This window comes from Oryzias melastigma, linkage group LG5, assembly GCF_002922805.2.
Source record: "Oryzias melastigma strain HK-1 linkage group LG5, ASM292280v2, whole genome shotgun sequence".
Classification (NCBI taxonomy): domain Eukaryota; kingdom Metazoa; phylum Chordata; class Actinopteri; order Beloniformes; family Adrianichthyidae; genus Oryzias; species Oryzias melastigma.
The window spans coordinates 21,964,604-21,987,810 of NC_050516.1; the positions used below are offsets into that span (position 1 = coordinate 21,964,604).

Sequence of the window (23,207 nt, forward strand, 5' to 3'; positions counted from 1 at the left end):
AGAAAATAAATACATACATAAAATAAAAAATAAAAAAATAGGTATATACATAAATACAATTATATTTAGTGGCCAAGCTATGATTGAAAAAAGTCAGCAGAATCATCCTAACATAAAATGTTATTTAAAAAATTAAAATAAATCAAGAAATATTTTAATATAAATAAATAAATAAATTAGGAAATATTTTTAAATAAATAAATAAATAGAGCATTGAATTAATAAGAAAAAATAAAATAGGAAAAGAAAGAAACTAGAAAAGAGAAAGAATAACCGTTGACACATCCGTTACCGCTCGTCACGCGCTCGCTTCAACACCGTGACGAATGACTTCTTCAGCCGGCAGAGTCAGGTGAAGTTTATGCGACGAATTCATTCGTCTGGTGTTGTGTTCGCGTGTTTTAGTTATTTCCTGCATAACAGAATCTGTCAGCGGTCCTGTTGAGTTTTTTCGGGGTGGGTTAACTCGTTTTGGTTTGGTTAACTAGTAAACGTCATGAGAAGGATTAGGGCTGAGCGGCTAAGCTAGCTAACTTTAGAGGGCTCTATCTTTTCGTATACCGACAGGCAAAGAACATTGCTTTAAGAAAGTAAACTCGACGATTTTACAGTCTTTAATGATAAACATTTAATGTCGGTGAATAATTCTTCAGCGGAACAATTAACAGTTTTTTTTTTCTTAAATGTGTTTTCTCTTTTTTCCAGAATGGAGAGAGACCGTGACTTTAATTTCAAACTGCTGGTACCTCTTAGAATGAATACCGGACAGGTTAATGTTGTTCGGCCAAAGGAAAAACACGACAACAGCATGGACTGCTTGAAAACAATTCAACAGGTAAATAATGAAACATACACATAATACTGAAACAACTCCTATTCATTGAAAGTTAATGCTGTTAAAAATGTGCAGCTTGGTAAAATATAGCCCAGAGTTACTTAGTTATTTTTCTTTCTTAATAAAGATATTGTTTTTAAAATATGATAACTTTTTCTTTTTTTTTTTTTTTCTTAAACAATATTCACATTATAAGTATAATTTAAGTATCACATTTATTCATTTGGCACATTGTTTAATGTTTAACCCCTTAGTAGTCTGGGAGTTTTTATTCATAGCACTTTATTTTATTTGTTTATTTCTTTTCCAATTTGCTCAATTAATTTATCTTTAAAACTTTTTTTTTATGACAATGTTTAATTTAAATCGTTTTAGTACAACCCTGGCTTCTTTCTTTTACTGTATATATCTATATATATATATATAGATATATACATTAATACCAAAATTGGACCCGAACCTGCCTGAAAAACTAAATTCTCACAGTGGTGAAAATTGTCATTTTTTTACTGCAAAAAACATAAAAATTGAGGTCAAACAATTTGTATGTTTTATAACAAGAAATCAAACACATAAAGCAAAGCTCCTTTCCAAGTTCCACAAATCTATTTCAAGGATTACCCCAACTTTACAATACTACTGTTGTTATTTTTGTTGTAAACCAAAAATTTAAAAGCTAAAACTTTTTGAAACTTTCATATAAAATTTGGAATGACAACAACACTGGTGGGGCGGGCTATGTCATTCTTACGTCGTCGTAAAACTCTGATGTAATTGGCAGGTACTATTGAGGGTTAACAGCAGATAAGAACTTCCTAAATCTGGTCCGAAATAATGAATTATTTGCTAAAAATATTGAGAGTCAGGTCGAGTTTTGATGATGTTTTGAAAAATAAAATTTCGTAGGTGAGATACTTTTACAGAAAGATACTATAGAACCACGTAATGGTAAGAACTAGTATTGGTGTCCATTTTGGTATAATAATTGTAAATTAAGGACAATGCTATAAATGTCGTAAACATAAAAAATATAAATTACTACATAGTTGTATTAGGTTAGATTAGGTGGCATAAATTAAAAAGATAATTTAAATAGATTTATTCTATTTCTGCATCATAAAGCTTTACCTCTCTTTTTCTTTAGGGTCACCTACAGTGTTTTGATGAAGAAAAGAACATGCCGTTTAACACAAATGTGGTTGCATCAACTAAGCCAAACAAACCAGGTATTTTACACCGCAGACTTCATTATTTTAATGAATAAACAAGGTGTCGAGTACAGTTTGAAATGTAATTCTCGATTCTTGCTTTAGACCTTTCATCTACTAGAGGTGTGTCACCATTGAAAATGGCCGAGGTATAGTATTCACTGAACAGAACATCAGCGTGAACGGTTGCATTTTCAACACTTTCTTTTCAAGTTTCTCATACAGTTTGTTTATCTTTGCCAATATTTCCCAGAACATGTGTAGTAGCCCCGGTGAACTTTATTCTAAGCTTTTTGATGAAATAGAGAAAATTAAGTTTTGGAAGGTCAAAGTTGAGTCTGAGACAGCGCAGCAGGAACGAAAACTCCAAGAAAGCAAAATAACGATTGAAACCCAGCGAAAAGCAATTCAGGAACTGCAGGTGAGTGTATGCAATGTTGAGGTTGATTCAAATTGACCTTTAATATTTTTCTCTCAGTTTTTCTTTACCATAATGACTCTCATCCAAGTTATCTTTAAAGGCAACACAATTAAAGCCACTCCTGTATTAAAGCTACACTGGTGATTTGAACTGTTGCGTCTTATAGGGCAGGATCCATTTTCAAAATCTCCTAAACAGGAGATTTTGTGTTGTTTAAGTATTCTTTTAATGTATAAAATTGGCCTTTGAAGCAGTCCCTACCTCTAAAAAAAGACCTATAAAAAAACTACTTAAAAACCCAGTAGATTCAAACAGATTTAAGCATTTCCTCATTTTCAATTTATTTGAGTTTATGATTTCAGACAAAATGTTTAAATCCCAGCAAGTATTTTTGTTTGTCAGTTAAACCTAAAATGTGAATTCACTTATGATGAAGACATTTTCCTGTTTTACCATTTTAACAAATGTTGTATATTGTTTTAGAGCTTGTAAGTAAAAATAAACAAAAACAAAAGCATGATACTTAATGAAAATTTCTGTTTGTCTTGACAGTTTGGAAATGAAAATCTTAGCATAAAGCTGGAGGAGCAGATTGGTGAAAATGAAGATTTAAGAAACAAGTACGTTTGTTTACATTATTCCATTGTTACACAAACTGCATGTCTTGTTTTTAAATAGAAATATCCAATTGTTACAAGTTTTTTTAAACAAATTGGTCTAAACTATGAAAATTCAATATTTAAATACAGAAACAGTGCAACAAGGAACCTGTGTAATATACTCAAAGAAACGTTTCAGTGGTCATCAGAGAAAATGCAGCTATGTAAGTTATAAATTCATTGTATTTTGCAGAAAAGCGTTTTTATAGCATTAGACGTTTAACTTATTTGACCTTTTTTTGTAAAGTTGAATCTGAAAGAGAAGAAACACATCACCTTTTCATGGAAAATAGTGAGAATATTAAGGTAAACCAGTGCTAACATATTGCATGTCAATATGAAATGAAAGATTCTGATGTCCTTAATAGACTATAGCTAAAATGTGTCGTTATTTCACTTATAAAAGTAACTTTTTGTTGTAGAAAATTGTTGCAGCATTTCAGAGCCTCAGTATTCAAGTGGAAGCTGACCAACAAGAAATGCAGAAAGGTACATTTACAAAATTAACATTTTTAATGAAACATAATATGATATTAAAATAATTGTATCTTTATTTTAGTCAAAGACTATGTTCTGCAGTTTGAGGGGCTTAAAGAGGTGTATCATCAAGAGCATCTTGCAAAAGAAGAAGAGGTTAGTCAAGAGAAAACAAATCCTTTTCCAGCATTTTTTCTTGAAATGTGAAACATGTTTTCCCAACTTTTCAAACAATCAGCTAATAGACTGTTATACCCGCAGATCACAGGGCTTCAAACTAGACTTCAGAGTAAGGAGCATGAGCTTCAAACAGTCCTTCTCAGCCTTGATGAAATTCAGAAGCACTGCAAAGATCTCGAAGAGTCAACAAGTAGGTCTAATGAAAACATGTCAGCATAATCCCATAGTAATTACAAATTAAAATGGAGATAATCAACAAAATGTATTTACTGTAGTACTGTTCTTAGATAATTTGTGATTTTTTGGGATTTTAAATGTTTTTTGTGCCCCCATTCATTACATGTTTACACATTTGTTCAGTCCTCAGATTAAAAACATATATTAACTTTCACATATAAAGCTCAAAGTCACAATGTTTTTGTTGGCTGGATGATTTTTTTTTCAATTACAAATTTCTTCATCAGATTTGTTCAGAATTTTAAGATGTATTGATGCTGATATAATGAATTTGTCTGATCTTCTGTTGTAATGTGGTATATTTGGTTAAGATGAATGTTTACTGAACAGAAACTAAGTATTCCTAATTGATCTCAACCTCATGTGTTTCCCTTACAGATCAGCAAGCTGAACATATTAAAAATATAAATTCTGAGAAGGAAAATATTCTTCAAAAACTAAATATTGCTGAACAGCAATGTAAAGACTCTGAAGTAAGTAATTTATTTAAGTTTGTCATTATTCATGCTAAAATTATTCACTTGTATGATAATTATATCATTGTTTATAATTATATAGAAGACTATCTCAGCCTTTTTGTCTTTTGAACATTTTTTTAAGAGTTCAAAGACTCTGCAGTCACAGAAATGTAGACTTTCTCAATCAACACGTTTGAAGATTACAAACTGGATAGATTTTGATATTTTCAGCTTTAAATGTTTTTTTTTACTTGTTTTCTGTTTACCTCTGTTACGCCTTTCTTGTAAGATACATATCCGATATAGTTTTTCAATATTTTGCCAGCACGGCAATGCAAAACATCTGCTTATCGCTACATTTATTTAATTAATTTTTTTCTTCACCCACACCCAGACCAAAGTACAGGAGTTGGAGGAGAAATTGTCTGCTGAAAGGAAGAAAAATGAAGAAGGCAACTTTGAGATGGAAAGATTAAAGGAACATATTGTGCAGCACAAGTGAGTCTGGCCAAACCATTACACAAACAAATCTATTACAGCATATGTATATTTTTTTGTAATATTTTTTCTGAACATAAAAATGGCAAAACGTTAAAGGTTTTGTGAGCTACAGTTCAAGAAAAGTTGCCTTTCAGAACATGTTTTAAAGCCACTGATGGAAATAGAAAAATCTGACCTATTTAAATTTGAAATGATCTAAATTCTTATTTTTTTAACAAATTGAATTATCTTACTTTTATTCAAAAATAGTTACGAGACAGGCAAGTGAGGAGAGCGGAATAAATCAAATCACGGAAATGCAAAAACTTGAAGAGGGAAAGTCATTAGTCGCATTTCCATTAACTCTGAAATTTTGCAAATTGGAATTTCGATAATAAATTCTCCTAATGGAATACCACAATTTCGAAAAAACTGGAATTTTTTGAAAAAAAGTTTTTGCGCTTGGAGGAGGTGGTATTTGGGGCGCATCAAAATAGACATTTTTCGCAAAACTGTAATGGAAACACTTTTTTTCGAAATCAATGTGCTTCTGGGTATGAAGTGTCTGTCCTGAGCGCTGCACAGCAGGTGCATCAAGAGATCCCACAGCATCACAGCTCTTCAGAAATTGTGTGTCATGGAATCGTGCAGCTCCTCCGTAAAATCACCAAGATTTCCTCCATACTTCATCTGTAGCCGCGTTTTCTCTGAACAGGCTTCTCACGCATCTGAGTCAAGCAGCACTGCACGCACGCCCCAGACAGAGCTACGACGTCACCAAAATGCTCCCTTTTAGTGAATCAAATTTAACAAAATACTTGTTCTCATTCATAGCTGTGTTTTTAATGACTGATCGCGTGTGTTGGTTTGTGTTTTATCGCAAAATTATGATTTAATGGAAACTGTCATTTCGAAACGGGTTTTTCGAAATTCCTAGAATTTTGATAAAGTTTTGGGCAAATGTGTAATGGAAACGCAGCTACAGTTTGAAAAAAACGTAGATGACTACAATCTGTTGGAAATGTGACGCTCTTTGACTGAGTTTCAATGTTCTTCATTTAAACAGAGGGGAGATTAATGCTTTGAAAGCAACCGTTGAAATGGACTATCAGAACATGGAAACTCTCCAGAAGAAAATGGAAGAACAGGTAAGTATGCTGTCTCCAATCGAATTAGTGCATATCGGCGTCAAATTCAGAGGTTCAAGATAGGGGCTATAAAAACTGTAAAACTAAATAGTATCTCATGTTGAAATAAATAACTATATATGTTCTGTTTCTTTTCAGAATGAGGCCCTGAAGAAACAAGTAGCAATAGAAACAGAAAAATCCAGTGAACTTGAAATGATAGTAGGTCTCTCTATTCAGTCATTTTCAATGAATCGCTTCATTCTTGAGTTGATCGTATTAGCAGGAGGATGTTTTATCTTTAGATCAACACACTTAAGGAGGAGATGCTGAATCTTCAAAGGCTGAAGGATGTGGAGCAGCACGAGTTGCTTAAGGAACTGGAGACAAAATCAGCGTTTGCTGCAGAGCTTATGAATGAGGTTTGTTTGACAATATTCTTCTAAAAATGTTTTCAGTCCTTAAAAAAAGGGAAACAAAGACAACACTTCCTGGTGCAGGTTGAGAAGCTTAAAGTATCGACAGCGGAGATTATTAAAGAAAAGGAAGAAACCGAACTGAAGTGTCAGCACAAGATAGCAGATATGATCACACTGATGGAAAAACACAAGGTAGGTTTTTACTGGGTTTTATGCTTCCATGAATAAATGTTGATTTTTGATTGAAATACATTTGTATGCATATTTTCAGAGCCAGTATGACCAGATGGTCAAAGAGAAGGAGGCAGAGCTCGAAGAAAAGACGAAGAAAGAAGAGGAGGCAGTGGCTCGTGCAAAGTCACTGGTAGGATGCTGAAAAAATGGGAAATACATTGAAGCAAACGATAATCTAATTATATTTTTTAAAACATAATTACAGATGTTGGAGTTGTCAACACAGGAGTTGGAAATTGAACAACTTAAGAAACAGATGAAGGCAACAACTACAGTGAAGGTTTGTTTGTTTGAATTCAATTCTATTTTTTATTATTGAGTTCAAGAGCTGATTTGCTAATTATTGTGTTTTCAAGTATTTAATTTTAAGAAAACGTTATCTTTAACTTTCAGAATAAAATGCTGAAGAAGCAAATAGCGGTGGAAATTACAAAATCCAAGACACTTAATAAAAAGGTAAATATTGGGGTCATTTGTGAACAGCATAACCTTGAATTAATAACGTTAATTAAGCTTGCTATTTGAGGAATTAATTTGTTTTTGTGTTTAGATCAACAGTCTCAAAGAGGAGCTGCAGAAGGTTCAAAGGCAAAAGGATGAGGAGCATCAGAAGTTGCTGGAGAATCTAGAGTCAAAATCCAAGCTCACAGCGGAGTTAATGGATGAGGTTTGTTTAGAAATCTTTCAGAATTTCTTTTTCTGTCCTTGAACATCAAAACTGTTTGTGTTACAGGTGGAAAATCTCAGAAAAACAGCTGCAGAAGCTTTCAAGGACAAGGAAGAAACAGAACTGAAGTGTCAGCACAAGATAGCAGATATGATCACACTGATGGAAAAACACAAGGTATGTTTTAGAAGGTATTGTGCTATCAGAAATAACTCTTTTTTTCTTTGTTCAAATAATAGTGGCTGTGTGTTTACAGAGCCAGTATGACCGAATGGTTGAAGAGAAGGAGGCAGAGTTCAATGAGAAGATGAAGAAAGAAGAGGAGGCAGTTGCTCGTGCAAAATCACTGGTTTGAATCTAAAAATGCTAAACTGAAGAAAATAATTCCTCTATGCACTAGAGATCAATTATACTTTATTATTTATCTTGTAAATTCAGCAGGAAATGGAATTGTCAGCACATAAATTGAAAATTGAAAACCTCAAAAACCAGTTGCAGGAAAAAACAACAGAAAAGGTTTGTTCCAGATTTTATTTTATGTTAATGTTTTTTTTATTATTTATTTTTGATAAAATGATTTATTGTGCTTATAAATATTTAACCTCAAGGAAAACATGCAGAAGAAGCTGACTGAATTACAAATAAAGCTATCTGATCTGAATGGAAGCCAGTCCTCTCGAGCAATAAGCAAACAGGTAAGGTTAGAACACCTCAGATGACCTCAGCCTGCCACTGTTTGGTTTAACTTCAGAACGTATTATTCTACTTCCAGTCAACAACTCCATATTATAAACAGGAAAGACAATTTGAAACTCCCGAGGTGACTTCTGCCAAGAAAAACATCTTTGATTTTACCAAGACCATAAAAACTCCCTCCAGGAGTAGTGATGGGAGTACTCCATCTCTTGGGAAAACTGTAAGTTGAATCTTTTAAAGCCTGCAACATTTTAGAGGAAGTTTACCTTGTTTGATTTGAGAATCAGGCGGTTACACTCAAATATTTTATATTTTATGTGTGGCTGCTAACTGGTTAAAAACAAAAACAGACAATAAACATTGAAAGGAAATTAAGAAATTACCTCAGAAATAGATCTGTAAACTCCGCCTTGGGTGAAAAAAAACAGTTCTGAATTCCAGCATTCAATTTAATGTGAATATATGAGAGGAAAAACACAAATTGACTTTGAGTCAAAAGATTAAGATTAATAACTTGATTTGGTGAGTAGATGTGTGAAAAAATATGTAACTATGTAACTATGTAAACTGTAATACTATTTTCTCCCACTAGATGGACCCAAAGAGTCGTGATTCATCTGTATTCTGTTTCTGAACTCCAGGGTTCAGGACTCACTAACCTGCATGTTTTCCATCAAACATACCTGATTCTCAAACTCTCCAGATAATGGCAAACTATAGAGGCAGATGTGTTTAAGCAGAGAAACATAAAAAAAAAAAAACATTCAGCAGGGCTCTAGACTAAATTTTTGCACTGGTTGCACTGGTACACCTAACTTTTTTTTTTAGGTGCACCACCACAAAAGTTCAATGCACCTACTTTCTCTTCTCAACTTCATTGCATTTAACAGCACTTTTACATGGTCACTTTCCTTTTTATTTGCTATCAATATCTGCATCAAGACTTGAAAATGATTAACTTACAAACTAGTAAACATAAAGCTCTGTATTTATAACATTACATTAACAATAAACTATTAAATTTATATAGTATATAAAAATTAATAAAAATTAGCAGTTTAAAAAAAACTTAAATTTGTGACAGCAAGTCAAATAGGTGAAGCCTAAGTCTCCCTGCTCTTCCCCATTCTGATCCATCTATAGTAGACAAATAGATCCATGAACGTCTTTGTTTTCCTCCTCTGAGCTGGAATCCATATCTAAGCTGCGCAGATGGATAGTTCTGATATTGCTCACCATTTTTGTTGCAGCTGTGATGTTAGCTTGGGAGTGTGAGGGGCTGTAAGCTAACGGGAAAGCGAATAAACAAAGATTTAGTAGTTATCAGAGTGAGATTTTCTTCACACCAACAGTCTGAGGTGAATTTCTAATGAACTCCTGTCTCTTTGCAGAAACTATGTCCTAGAGTTTTTAGATTTTGCCTAAAAACAGCAGAATCAAAGTGAGAAGACCACTTTAAAACACTTTGAAAACAGATAAAATATTGTTGGTCGGACTTTAAAATGCTTCACAGAGCTGAAACCTCAACTAATAACAACAATAGGAGGTTGTTACACCTGCACACACATTCAGGAAGGAGACTTTTGGAGTCGCAGAGATTATGTGTTTATTTCTACTCACAGAAGTGCTGGGTGAACTAGTGTAACCAAGAATTTTTTTTAGGTCACAAATGCGACCAAATTGGTCGCACTCAAGAGCCCTGTTTAGCATGGTGGAGCCCCGAGGACTGGAGTTCAGAAAACCCTGCTTTACAATAATTAAATCAACCACAAAGTTCACAAAGCAAACCAAGATATTAACATCAACATAAATGCATTTTAAAAATCAATGTGGCTATTTGAACAATAAAGTTTTTTTTTCCATTTACAATTTGAGAAGTGATACCTTGAGCTGACTTTAATTTCTGTATTTTAGCGGATTCTGAACAAAGACCAGAAAACTCCAGGAAGTGCTGCTTCCAGCATCAATGGACAATCAAAAATCAAGGTAATTTATTTTGAAACCTGAATCAAACATATAATTGTGTTGAGATTCTGCTATTTACTCTATGACTTCCTTGATAGTCCTACAGAATAAGAACACCCCCCCTCAATGAAAAAACTACCTGGTGGGAGAAGGGTACTATCGAGCTGGACCCAAAATCTGAAGACTCTGATCATCTTGATCTTCTTGTGAGTTCTATTCTAATTTTTATGCTGATATTAATGTCAGAAAAGTTTAGTTAACTTAGTTCATTTTTGTGAAGCTTCTTACAATCTCTACAATATAACCTAAGCAAACTGCTTGATTGTTTTTTTATTTTTTTCTAATAGACTTTTGCAAATGGAATAGCACGGAAGGTTTATGCTCCAAAGTGCAAAGTCAACTTCTCAAAAAAGGTAAAGCCACAACAGTGGTTTTCTACACTGAGACATTGTTGCTGAACACAAATGAAAAGACACATTTGATTGTATGGTCAACGTTGGCTTTTGCTTTACTATTTTTTCACTGTATTTTTTTTCCTCAATATGTTTTTCAGATTCAAAGTCCAATGCCTTCTGTCTCACCTGGATTCTCCCTAAAACTAGCTGCAATGAAAAGAATGAGAGATGCAGGTTGGACTGCAGTCACAGGTCTTGAAAAGAGACAGAAGACCAAGGACAAGATCTTTGCATAAGTATTGCTACTGGTTCAAAGAAAAACAAACAAAATTCATTTGAAATAGAATACTTCAACATTTATTAAAAAGGATTGTTGCTTCATTTGCCAATAGTTAGATAACCTGTGATTAATATTGTAAGAGCAGATTCAGTTCAATGTTCACACCTAACAGAACTTATTTCAGTTTATTTTACAAAGAAGTGAGATTGAATAATTATTTAAGTGTTCTGCTTCTAGTTTCAGTAGAAGTCCATTTAGTATTGCTGTAGGTTATCTATGTTCTTTAATACACTTGTTCTATTTACAATCGTCCTTTATGGGAAATGTGACACTTGAAGTTGTAGTTTCAATCTAAACATGTCAGGTTTTAGTGGATAAACGTGAGTTTATTGATGTCTCAGAAACTATAGAAAACATGAAATAGGGCAGAGATGTATTGAAAACGTGTTCAGAAAGTCAATCAGAATTATTGTTCCTGTGTGCTAAAATGAAATAGATTTCTTTAGCTTTATTGGTGAAGAGTTTATAGCATTTCATATGTGCTGTAAAGACACTAGTGAAGTTCTAGATTTAAAGTTTGCAATTTAAAAATGTAACTTATATTACAACTAACGTTCAGTGTGGAAGATTGAAGATAATTGTAATTTTCTTTTTGTTATTGAAAACATTAAAGTGTAGAGAGGAGAATTTGAGTCATGTTCTTAATCTTGAATTTCTCCGTCCACTGAAATGGCAACCTGAGACTCACTTTTTCACATGTAAGAAGGTGTGGTTTGTGTTTAAGTTTGACTGTCTAATAATTACAGCATTAATTCTGGGGATTTATTTTATGCCACTCATCTAAACTTTAAAATGAAAATATGTGTTTTCTTTCAAAGTGGAACCCTAGGTATGTTAAAACCTAATCTCTGTTGTCTGGAACGTGAGCCTAAAACAACTGTCAAATGGTAACATTATGGGTGTATAAACTTTAATACTTTTCAAAAACAGACAGATATCTGGATAAAAATTGGAGTAACAATTCACATTCTCTATAGCAGGATATTCCATCTTCTTTGCCTTTTGATTGTTCCCTTCAGGGGTCAGAACAGTAAATCATCCACTCATGGCACAATTATTTCCTAAATTCCTGTAAATCCTCCATCTGTCCATCCCCACTTAGTCCTGTGCAAGTCGCATGGGTTGCTGGAGCCTATCCTAGCTACTGTAAAGGGAGAGCAAGATGCACAACCTGGAAGAGTCCATAGCAGGGCCAAACACTCACATACACTTTCAAGGAATAATTTGGACAACAGGATGTGACGCATGTTTTTGGACTCCCATTCATCCATGTGATCAATATGCAAACTCTCCACAATGAAGATCTACCATTCAGGCCTTCTCATCATTGTGCAGCACACGAATTCTGAACATCATAAGGAATTAATCTCCTTTACAGAAGCAAATAAAATGGGCAGGACAGAGTATTTTAAATATTGATATACTAAATAGGAGACACAATCTAACGTAATGGTCTAAAATTCATTTAAAAAATTTAATACTGCAAACACATTATTTTTCAGTCTGGGATTCAAGTTGTTACAAAACATTTATTAACTTCTTTTTTTCTGGAATCTGTGCAAAAAGTTCACAAAAAGAGAAGAAAACATGGTGGTTTAATGCAACAGGCTCAAAGCATTTTATAAAAACAAACAATATGGCTGTTGGTGTCCAGGTTTTGTGTCTGAGTAAAAAAAGAAAAGAGTACAACGTTCTGGCAATATTTTATATCACTGAAAACGCTCAAGGATGGGGTGATAAAAGCAACATAATTCTACAACAATAAAAGGAAAAGCCGGAGCGGATCAATCTCAGTATACACACAAATAGAATTGAACAATACGGCTGTTTTAAATCAATGCTGTTAAATATTCAAGCACTTAAACACAATTGGACTTGAATCTCTTTAGATTTAAATTCACTTGAACATACAAACCATTATTTTCTGTTTAACACTTTTCCCATTAAACATCTCAACCAAATAAAACATAGTTAAAGGTTTTCCAGATTTTATCACAAATGTAAAAGTTTATTTTATTGTGAAATGTTAGTATGGTTATAAGGAAACTAGATGCCTGTGTCTTGAGGAATGAGGAAGTCACATGGCAGCTTAGATTACAACAACATAAAAAGAAGAAACACTATTTACAATAGCTTGTTTTAACAGCATAAATGGTTTTAGCAAAGAAACATTTCAAGGAGTTAGACGCAGCAGAATTAGAGTTTTGTGGATTTTTCTGTCTCCAAGTTTTTGATGTCCAAGTCTGCTGAAATGTGAACTGCCATGTGATGGTCTGTTGAGGACTTTTCTTTGTCATCTGTTGTCTGTAATGGTTAGGAAAAGAAACATTTATCTGTATTTTTATGTATATTTTCAAAGGGACTTTTTTTGTCGATATCAAAAACTTATTCGGAATTAGCCTCTTACCTTTGATTTATTGGTACACCTGAAGCAAATCAAGTCACTCATCTTTACAAACAGGTCCGGGTTCATTTTCTGTTGCTTACATCCACCTGTTTAACACACAAATTGTCTTGTGTTTCTTCAATAAAGTTTTATTTTCAGTTTCAAATGGTTAATTATATAAAAAGAAAAAAACTAAGTTTCTAATTACTTATTGGTAACCCAAAAGCTGTTTCTAACTCAATTATTTTCAGTCAATTTTAGTTACAAATGGATAAGAAATAACCTTAGAATTTGCTAAGACACGAAGATACACTCAGATTCCTTAGCTGAGTGATTCTCCTAAATCTGTGCACTTTAGTGCATAGGTTTACCACAATGTTTTCATATAAATTAAGCCATAAAATGCATTTTAAAACAAGAAATGGAAAGACCTCTGTGTCTCTGCATTCTAGCACACAAAAGTAGTTTGAAAATTATGTTTTGAAAAATCTAATGGGCCGCTGAGGTGTAGAGGTCGGCCAAATAAGTATCTCCCCTACTTTTTCACACCACACAAAACTAATAAAAATAGCCAATAACCTCAAATTATTTCTGCTAACACAATCATTTGCCTATTTTCCCGTAAATAAAAAAAAGAAAAAAAAAATACAAGAATCTTTGTCATATTGCACAATTTAATCATGTCCCTGTTTTGTTCAACCTCGTAACAGCCTATCAGTCCCCCAATTTAAAAAAAAATAATGGTTCAGTCCAACTTCTTCGGTAACCAGGAAGTGACATCACTGAATATTTTCCAGCTCATACTCTAAAGACAGATAAAGATTAGCCAACTTTCTTACTCTATTGTCAGATTGACATCATCAAGCATCTTTCAACTCTGCTACATGCATAAATTATATTTACTATTGTTTGGGAAAAAGCAAATTGTTTTGAAAAATATATGAATTTCTTGTTCTCCTCATGCCATATGTAGCTCCTTATCCAAGTTAATGTGATCATTTTACAACTTTTAGTTAAAATATCCAACCCTGTAACAAAATACACTGTCACAGGGTTGAATCGTTGTAACAAGGTTGAAGGTTGGACTGATCTTAACCCATGAAGACTCAAACCCATTTTTCCTTTAAAATAAAATGATGTAGAATGCACCACAAGCCCAGAGGGTCACATAACGCACTTCTGATATTTTTGTGTTACACTGTTATCACCAAGGGTTCTTAAGGGTTGAGCCAGTAAACCACTTTTTTTTCCTCTGCAATTTCATGTTCGTTATGTTCTCATAACAGATGGCTAAAACAAGAAAAAGCATCAGCTGAGTACAACTGGAACAACTATGTCACTTAACTCAACCCATTTCTCCAAGATAATGCCAGATTTATATGATGTTATTATCGTAAATATAGAGTGTTCTATGTTATTTTTCTTTAAATAGTTGCTATGGACGTAAAATACCAAGAGCTTACCTGTGATTGCACTTATCAGCAGGCCACACACTATTGTAACCAGCATCCCAAGGAGAGACAAATAGACATAAGACAGGGAGTACCAAGAATCCGCTATATCTGGCCTGAAACTGAAAGAAAAATGGAAATGTGTGTTTTGTATTTTATCTAATTGTTGCCTGCATTTTTAATTAGTTTTGTAAACGTGTTGTTGTTTATGTTTATTAGAAAAACATTGTAAACTCACAAACCTTGATTGTGTGGTCAGTGATGCTGAAGTGGCCCAGGGAGTTGCGGTTGTGTAGTTTTGGCTCATTGTGTTGTTGCAGCCTGCAGTGGTGAGAGGAAGAGGGTTCGTCTTGTCGGCTGTTGGTGGATAAACCTGGCCTCCAATTCCCACCCACAGAGTCAACACTAGACCAGTGACCATGCCCACAAGTCCTCCCTGCAGGGGGAGTTGTACATTTGTAGTCAGTTTCATCTTTGATATACCATTGTGTTTTTGTGTTGCCAAATGATGCAGTGGTGCAGTACTTACTGTTGAATTTGGTGTGCGGAAAAGCATCCCTAATAAATAAAGACCAAGAAGAGGCCCGCTGATCATACCAAATATGGACAGAGCAGCCTGAAAGAAGAACATTTATCATCAGGGCTTGCAGTTCTTAACATTCAGCTCATGGGGGAGCTGTAAAGCAAAATATGTACACAGTATGTATTTGATGACAGAGTTCTGAATGGAAGTTCACCTGCAAAACGCCACCCATCAACGAAGCAACTCCTGCCATTCCAATACACACCCCTCCAAAGAACACACCTGAGAGAGCAAACCACAGGCTTTTCAAAACTAGGGCATAACTTAAACCACATATTAGAAAACATATACTCAATTATTTCAAATTAAAAGTTTTTTTTGATCAAAATTTAGCAACAAAAGTTTTAAAATAATTTCAAAGATGCATCATTTAAATAAAAAATCTCAATTTGCAAAGAACAAATACATGCTTAGTGTTGATTGTGAGGGTGATATTAAGAAATAAGTGCTCTATTTTTTGACATGGTAGCTAATCTTACACTGTTTCATGGAAGTCCTGCCCATACAGATTTTTTTCTATCAATCTGTTAACCAAATTACTTTCTCAGAACTCAAGCTTCTGCATTCTGTACACTGTGTCCATGGGCCCTATTGAAAAAGCATTTTTTTTGGAGCGATTTTTAGTTTGGTGCTGAATTGACAAGTGTTAACCTGTTCAAAGTTTTCTCTCTGTAATTCATTTGCAACCAGGTTTTAACTTGCACTGCAGAACTCCTTTAATATCTGCCAAGCCTAACAAGATAAGATAGGGGCCGGCGAATATCCATGAGCTTCCATTTTCCTGAAATTTGTACAAATCTATAGGATGTTAGTTCCTGTACCTTTAGAGTTAATATAGAACAAATATTTCAATGTTTTTTAGATACATTTCTAAGGAAACCAGTAAAGCAACTCCGGTGTAATTGCAAATGTGATCACCTTTAAGTCAGGGTGTTACTCCAGTTCACTTTATTCACATGTCAAAGTATCAAAGATAGGCACTGTAAACAGGACTTTCACTTGCGAGTTGCAATAATTGACTGTTTCTAAAGCATAGTGTATGGCAAAAAAAACTGTTAACTTACTTAGGCCCATGTTCAACCAAGATATTTGTCTCTGTGTGAGATTTTTCCATACAGGAAAAATGAAATCCTCCACAGTGACAGCAACCAAAGCGTTGATGCTGGAAGAAACAGTGCTGCAAGAAATGTGCAATGGAAAGATTTTAGAAACTAAGCTGCACAGAAAGTCCGGCCCTCACTGCAAACCGATGATAGACTGTAGAGATTTCTTCAGAAATGCTGATAGTTTACTTATTGCAATCAACCATAACACAGTTTTTTTTATTTTTTATTCCTCACCGGCTCACCTTAGAGTGCCACTATATGCTGCAGCTACAAACAGGCCAGGAATCCCAGGGAAGTCTGCCAGGATATCCATCACAAGATAAGGAAGCAGCTGGCCAACAAACAATACCCATGTTTATTGAATTGTTCAGTGCATCACTAAATCAGTGTGCACATGGAATGTACAAAGGTGCGTCGATCATAAACAACTGTTTTTACCTGGTCGGCGGCAGAAACATCACCATTGGACAGTGGATCGCAATTCTTGTAAATTGAGTACATGGTGAGGCCAGAAAACACAGCCAGGCTCACTGTTACCCACAGGCCAACCATGTTCACGTACAGAGACCTGGAAGTAATTCAGGACTTGTCAATACACGAATTACTGCTGACAGCAGGAACATGCTGTTCATGCAACAGGACAGGAGTGCTCACATCTTGGCATGGCCCAGCGTTTTGCAGGAGATGTAGCGCTGCACCTGGGACTGATTGATTGAGTAGATAGAAGCCCACATTATGCTGCCACCAATCACTATGCTCCAAAAGGTGTGGCGCTTCAGGGGGTCAGGGTCAAAGCTGTGATGAAAGCATGGACATTAGAAAAAAGCCTTGAACAAAAAGGTTGTGTATTGTGACCAGCATTGTAAACTTCTGTATAAATGAAATGTTTTGAAAGGATACATAAAAAAAGGTTTTTGTATGCTTTCCATACATAGGCAGTTATCTTTATTGCCGTGTGTAAACCTATTTTGTGCATGGCTTCGATGTAGCCATGGTAAAGTGTCAACAATGCTTGCATGGTAATCTGTTTTTTCCCAAAGCTGTAAACTTATGCAACATCTAATTCTCTATTCTAAAGAAAAATGATCCTTTTGGGAACTCACTCAAAAGCTTTCAGTCGGCCTCCTTGTCTAGCATCTTCCCAGATTTGGCCCAGGCCTCCTCTTATTACAGCTCCTCTAGCGATGACAGCAATAAATCCTGCCAGCATGATGCCCATCTGCAGCACATCTGTCCAGATGACTGCTTTAAGGCCACCCTAAACAAAAAGTAGAGCAATTTAGAACTTATTCTGATGCAAAGCAAAGTTTTGTGTGGTAACAATATTAGGATTATTTGGAAAATTGCATTTAATATAAAGGCCGATTATTCATTCATTCATTCATCTTCCAGACTGCTTCTTCCCTTTCGGGGTCGCGGGGGTGCCGGAGCCTATCCCGGCTACTGATGGGCGAAGGCGGGGTACACCCTGGACAGGTCGCCAGTCTGTCGCAGTAAAGGCCGATTATAAATAAATAAAATCATAGTGTTGGATACACAAACTCAAGCTAGAACTTCATTAAACTTAACCACAGTAGCTTACTTCTATTTAATGAATAATTAAATAGACCCTAAGATCACACTAAAGCTGTTTGTCGTCAACTATTGCTCATGTTGAGATTGACTAACACCTGAACTCACATGTGACAGAAAATTTTAAGCACAGTGCACAAAGAATCCTTATCAAAACTCACTTTTAGTGGCATTAATAGGTTTTGCAATGTTATCTTTATCTGACAGGGCTTTATTTTCACAACCATTGCACTTCTTGCCACATATGTCCTGTCTAGAATGATTAATGTGCTGGTTGTCCACCACTGAAACCACACAGTGCATCACATGTCGATGACCATTTCATCAGTGATGCAGCTGGTCACAACTTGCTAATGTTGATTGAATCTGATTTTTTTTATGTGATTTATTTATTGATTCAATATTGAGGAGAATTAACTCTGATCAGATCATTTTTGATTATTCAGCTTTTCTTAAGTAAAATATTTCTTTCTATCCTCCTATCACTAGATACAGCTTGTGACAACAGATAAGTGAATGGTTCATTAAGAGCGTCATCTTTTAGGTTAGAACTTTGGGACACCACAGCAGACATTTGTTGATGCTCAAATATTTCAGTCAATCTCCTCCCAGAATCTACTCTTTCGGCAGATGTTCATTTTACCTCTCAAATGTGTAGCTTATCTTTCTGAACTAAAAAGCCCTTGATAAAACTAATAATATAGTCTATCTCACTTTATTGAGACTTTGATTAGATGGTAAAGCTCCAACGAAGGTGTTAGCAGACACCGTACTTTAAAGACTTTTCTTATGGAGCCAAAACTACCCATTGACGTGGAGACAGGAAAAAACAAGCATCCAGTGTTTGGTATTTCAGTGCAGATCAGGAACAGGATTAGTATTTCACAACCTAACCAAAAAGCGAGATTATAGCTACATCCGTATTCCTTCACTACTCAGTACATAGTGCACTATATAGTGTGTTCACCATTTAGTAGTGCTGTCCAAATGTACAATTCCAAAATAGAGTACCCGTGAAATTTCCCAGAAGTCTTTGTGAAAAACCAGTGTGCATTGATGCTCACTGTATTAGCAAATATACAGTAGACCACCATGCTTTGCATTTGAACAATTTTTGAGAAAAAAAGAGTTTAAATGTAGGTATTTTTTAACAAACAATCCATATTTTCATCATCAGAACACAGTGAAATCATAGACATCGCAAAATGCTTGCTTTGATTTGATTTTCAATTGTTAAATTCGTGACATCACAAGCGCACTTTAAAAAAGAAAAAGAAGTGAGCATGGGCATTAAATGGCATTAAATAGTCCTGCAAGATTTAAGTTTTTTTTTGTAGTAGTAGGTGGGAATTCAGACATAGCCTGAAATCAAACACAATATTCATCATCCTCATTCATTCATTTTCTTGTCCGTTGTGTCCCTTTCGGGGTAGCCGGAGCCTAACCCGGCTACTGGTGGGCGAAGGTAGGGTTTACCCTGGACAGGTCACCAGTCTGTCGCAGGGCCTCAATCACACACACATACATACATACACTCTCACATTCACGCCTAGGGGCAATTTAGAGTCACCAATTAACCTATGAAGCGTGTTTTTGGACGGTGGGAGGAAGCCGGAGTCCCCGGTGAAAACCCACGCATGCACGGGGAGAACATGCAAACTCCACACAGAAAGGTCCCAGTTGATGTTTTTCAAATTGCCCAGCCTGGATTTGAACCGGGGCCTTCTTTCTGTGAGGCAAGAGCGCTAACTACTGCCTCAACGTGCAACCCCTTAAAACACAATAACCATCCCCAATCTGCTGATCCAGAGTCACTATATCTAATCTCCATATGATGTTAAGGTTTCAAAGAAGAAATTAAAATGTTTTTAAATGTGAAAGTACTAACCAAAGAACAGTAGACTATGCAAACGAGTCCAGTCGCGACCAGCACACCCCACAGATCCAATCCAGTGACTAATTAAGAACAAAAAAAGTTACATTTTAAATTTTTATACATTTTTATACACCCACATGTAGGTTGTATGTTATATATTTCCTGTAGGCTTTTGTTTTTACTTCTTTATTTCAATAAAAAAATGTGTAACTTTAAAAATGCAAAGACAGAACCTGATACTTCCACTGTAATCATTTGCTTTTAAAAACCTTCATTCTTTTAGCTACATGAGTTCCTTACTTTGATTCAGGGCAAGAGCTGGAGCATAGATGACTAAGCCTGTGTACAAAACCTTGAAAAAACAAAAGTCAGCATTAGTTAATTACATGGAAACATAACATGCTTTCATATTTACAGTGAAACTGCTATCTAGAATCAGCTTGAATTCAGGCAAAAAGGAAAAAAGCAGATGTTGTTTTTCAATGGAGGAACCTCTACTCTTTTTCTTTGGAAATGAAAAATACTCAAAGGGTTTGAAGATTTTTTTCTCTCTCTTTTGTTCTGTTTTATTGAAAAGAGTTACCGTTTGTACGATGTACATAGATGTTCCAATTAATCGAATGGGTCGACTGAAGCGCAGCTCAAGATACTGGAAACAAAGAGAAGAGGGAAACATTGCAACCTTACAAAAAGGGAAAAGCTGTGTCTGGAACAAAAATGAGCAAAAAAAAAAAAAAAATCTTGGTTATTAACTTTTTGATTGCTATGTTGAACAGGAAATTATTCCAATAAGGAAGAAGTCTTTTATTTTTTACTGTACATTGAATCAACTTTGAACGGAAAAAACACACATTTATCACTTATCTCTGTGATTGTAAAAGATTGTAAAGCAAAAATGACATTTGACTGTCTATCTTGGGCCCTTACCTCATAAGCACTGGTGATCCCCAACCGGTAAAATAGTGGAACAAAAATTTCAGCGGTGACGGTGGACATGATGGTGTAGGAAATGCCAAAAACCCAAAAAGCAGCACCAAACCGGTACGCCTCAGCGGGTGTTCCAATGACGGTGATCCCAGACATGAAGCTAGCAGTGAGGGACATGGCCACTGGCACTGCTGTCATTTGTCGCCCACCTAACAAAAACTCATCACTGCTGCTTTCCTTGCGGCCTCGGATGGCTTGGAAAAGGCCGATGCCAGCAGCCCCCACAATCGTTACCGCAAACACTACATAGTCCCAAACGGAGAACGTGGCCACAGGGCCACCTGTTCCAACCATCGTTTTTTATAAAAGAAAAGCTTAAAAAAAAGTCCTTACCTTTGTGTAGTTGTTAATAAATAGATTTAATTGACAAATGTATAAATCTTAAACGCAAAAAGTGAACAATTTAAATAAATAATGGAGTATGTGACACTAAAAAAACAAACAGATTTACTCAGTCAACAGATTTAATTGTGTTTTCTGTTAGACTTCCTTCAAACCTTAAACAATTAAGCGATATATCCGACTATTTCCTGGTTTCTGTCTTTCATTCGGTCCATTTCAGCCAGTTCAGTGAGATATTCCAACCATCTCTCGAGCAGGTAGCTGGAGTCTGGATGGCTCCAAGTGTTGAGCAGACAATAAATGCGAAGGTAGTTAATGATCTATGGGGACCAAAAGGCACAAGGCGTGTAATAATTTCACTGATGATAAAAAGCTATTTTCCTGCCATGTAGCTTAGATTGTTATCCGGTTACAATTAAAACACCTCTTTTACTCGCAAAATAAAGAGTCTAAGTGACACATTAATGACATCTGCATGTTACTTAGTAGCTCTCGGTTATATAAAGACTTTCAGGAAGAGGCAGGCTAAAACTTTGGGGTTGGTCCTTCTCCCTCGAGTTGTTTTTTTGTTTGTCACAGATGACAATCCTTTATGATCTAATCTAATCTAATCTACAGTAATTTTGACAGGTGGGAGTGATTTTAAACTTTATAGTCAATGAAATGTACGGCCATCTAAAAAAAAAAAAATGATTACAAGAAGGTGTGAAGGTGTGTCTCAAACGTTTGTGTCAGCAAATCAAATATTACATATTTCCAGCCTAAATTTCTTTTAGTTTTATGGTTTAGTGATTTGCGTGGAGAATAAGTTACAGTGGAGTTCATAAAGTCATTGAAGATTACCAAACGGCTTTATCACTTGGCAAAAAGAGGAAAGGAAGAATAACAACCTAAATGTCCATGTTACTAAGTGCTGTTGTAAGTGATATTTTAAGTAAGGGATTAAGATTAAAAGGAAATGGTAATTATCTATAATTGGTATTTACTTTGAAAAGAAATCGTTCCCACTTCCTAATAACTCTGTTTACAACACCAAATTGTTCTTTATCTTTAAGAACTCTTGTTAACTAAAAAATAAAAGAGCAGATAAGAGCAGAAACAAGCTCACATGTAGCTTATTACTTTATTTGTCAGCATAATTTTGGCAATCTTGAACAATCATTAAGCAAAGTTGTAGTTAAAGAATCAGTTCAAACTTTCAATCTTTTTAATTATAAAATACTTCCACTTTTAGTGTGTCGTTTGTGGTATATGTTGTATTAAAAAATGTGTTTTTGTCAAACTTTAATGTTTCAGATCATCAGACTACTAAAGTTTAACATGAAGTGTAGATTTTCACCATAGATTATTATTTGAAGAAAAAAACAATCAACCTACATCAGTATCTCTCAAATTCCACCTTTAACAATATAATTTCAATGTGTTTGCATCATTATAGACTGTGTTTTTTTAAACTTTGCAGAAATGTTTGAATTAGTCAACAATGCAATTTTTCGACATACTTTCCTAAGTACATGAAACCATCGTTTAAATCAGGAGTCTGCAACCTTTAACCCTTAAAGAGTGCTTTGGGCCGATTTCTCGCCAACTAAAACCCAGTAGGAGCATCAAAGTCTTCACTCACCCATCAAAAAAATAAGATACTGATTTATATTTATGTTTTTGCTACAGACCTGATACATTTAAATTAGCTATTGTGTTTTGGGGAATAAATAAAACATAAACATGAAGAGAAAATAGCTTTTTTGAAAAATATGAAATAGTTTATAACTTTTGCATGACATCCTTTCAAAATAAAAGACATCCTACTCTATAGGATCATGTCAATGCAGCAAATGCAGCATGAAAGGTGATGTCATCAATAATAAGATAATATATATTACAGTTTCCGGTGCATTTCAGCTAAAAATTCATCAATATAACCAACAAAAACTAAATAATAGCTAATTAAGTGAACCCTACCATATTTTAAAACCGTAATGCATACTTTAAATTCTTTAATTTGTTCAAAATAGAAAATCTCTTTAATAATTCAGTGGATTATAACTTAACATAGCTTTAACTCTGATTGTTCTCATTCACAATGAATTGATTTTTTGTGATAAT

General features: G+C 34.8%; 2 protein-coding genes across 4 annotated transcripts; one reads left to right on the forward strand and one right to left on the reverse strand.

The window, feature by feature from the left end:
• Positions 1-230: 230 nt before the first annotated feature.
• On the forward strand, positions 231-11,430 carry sycp1 (synaptonemal complex protein 1). 3 transcript variants are annotated; one of them, XM_024270268.2, is made up of 30 exons: positions 231-352; positions 706-835; positions 1,980-2,061; positions 2,149-2,192; positions 2,297-2,464; positions 3,017-3,084; positions 3,214-3,287; positions 3,371-3,429; positions 3,546-3,612; positions 3,683-3,756; positions 3,862-3,970; positions 4,396-4,490; positions 4,870-4,973; positions 6,022-6,103; positions 6,242-6,304; positions 6,388-6,504; positions 6,583-6,693; positions 6,773-6,865; positions 6,941-7,015; positions 7,129-7,191; positions 7,286-7,402; positions 7,469-7,579; positions 7,659-7,751; positions 7,841-7,918; positions 8,011-8,097; positions 8,175-8,318; positions 10,013-10,084; positions 10,162-10,269; positions 10,411-10,476; positions 10,617-11,430. In XM_024270268.2, the coding sequence occupies exons 1-30, from the start codon at positions 327-329 to the stop codon at positions 10,752-10,754; spliced, it is 2,718 nt and encodes a 905-aa protein (XP_024126036.1). In that variant the 5' UTR covers positions 231-326; the 3' UTR covers positions 10,755-11,430. The 3 variants fall into 3 exon arrangements, with proteins under 3 accessions (XP_024126036.1, XP_024126039.1, XP_024126038.1); XM_024270270.1 differs by having other exon boundaries at positions 324-456; XM_024270271.2 differs by lacking the exons at positions 6,773-6,865; positions 6,941-7,015; positions 7,129-7,191; positions 7,286-7,402; positions 7,469-7,579.
• Positions 11,431-12,376: 946 nt separating this feature from the next.
• slc5a8l (solute carrier family 5 member 8, like) lies at positions 12,377-21,997 on the reverse strand. Its single transcript, XM_024270267.2, has 15 exons — positions 20,700-21,997; positions 20,356-20,421; positions 20,073-20,124; positions 19,785-19,852; positions 17,428-17,582; positions 16,979-17,119; positions 16,763-16,892; positions 16,567-16,655; positions 16,283-16,395; positions 15,373-15,440; positions 15,165-15,251; positions 14,878-15,071; positions 14,648-14,757; positions 13,206-13,291; positions 12,377-13,102 (listed from the first exon to the last, which is right to left on the reverse strand). Exons 1-15 carry the CDS (start codon positions 21,051-21,053, stop codon positions 12,995-12,997), a joined length of 1,821 nt encoding a protein of 606 aa, XP_024126035.1. The 5' UTR covers positions 21,054-21,997; the 3' UTR covers positions 12,377-12,994.
• Between the last annotated feature and the right edge of the window lie 1,210 nt (positions 21,998-23,207).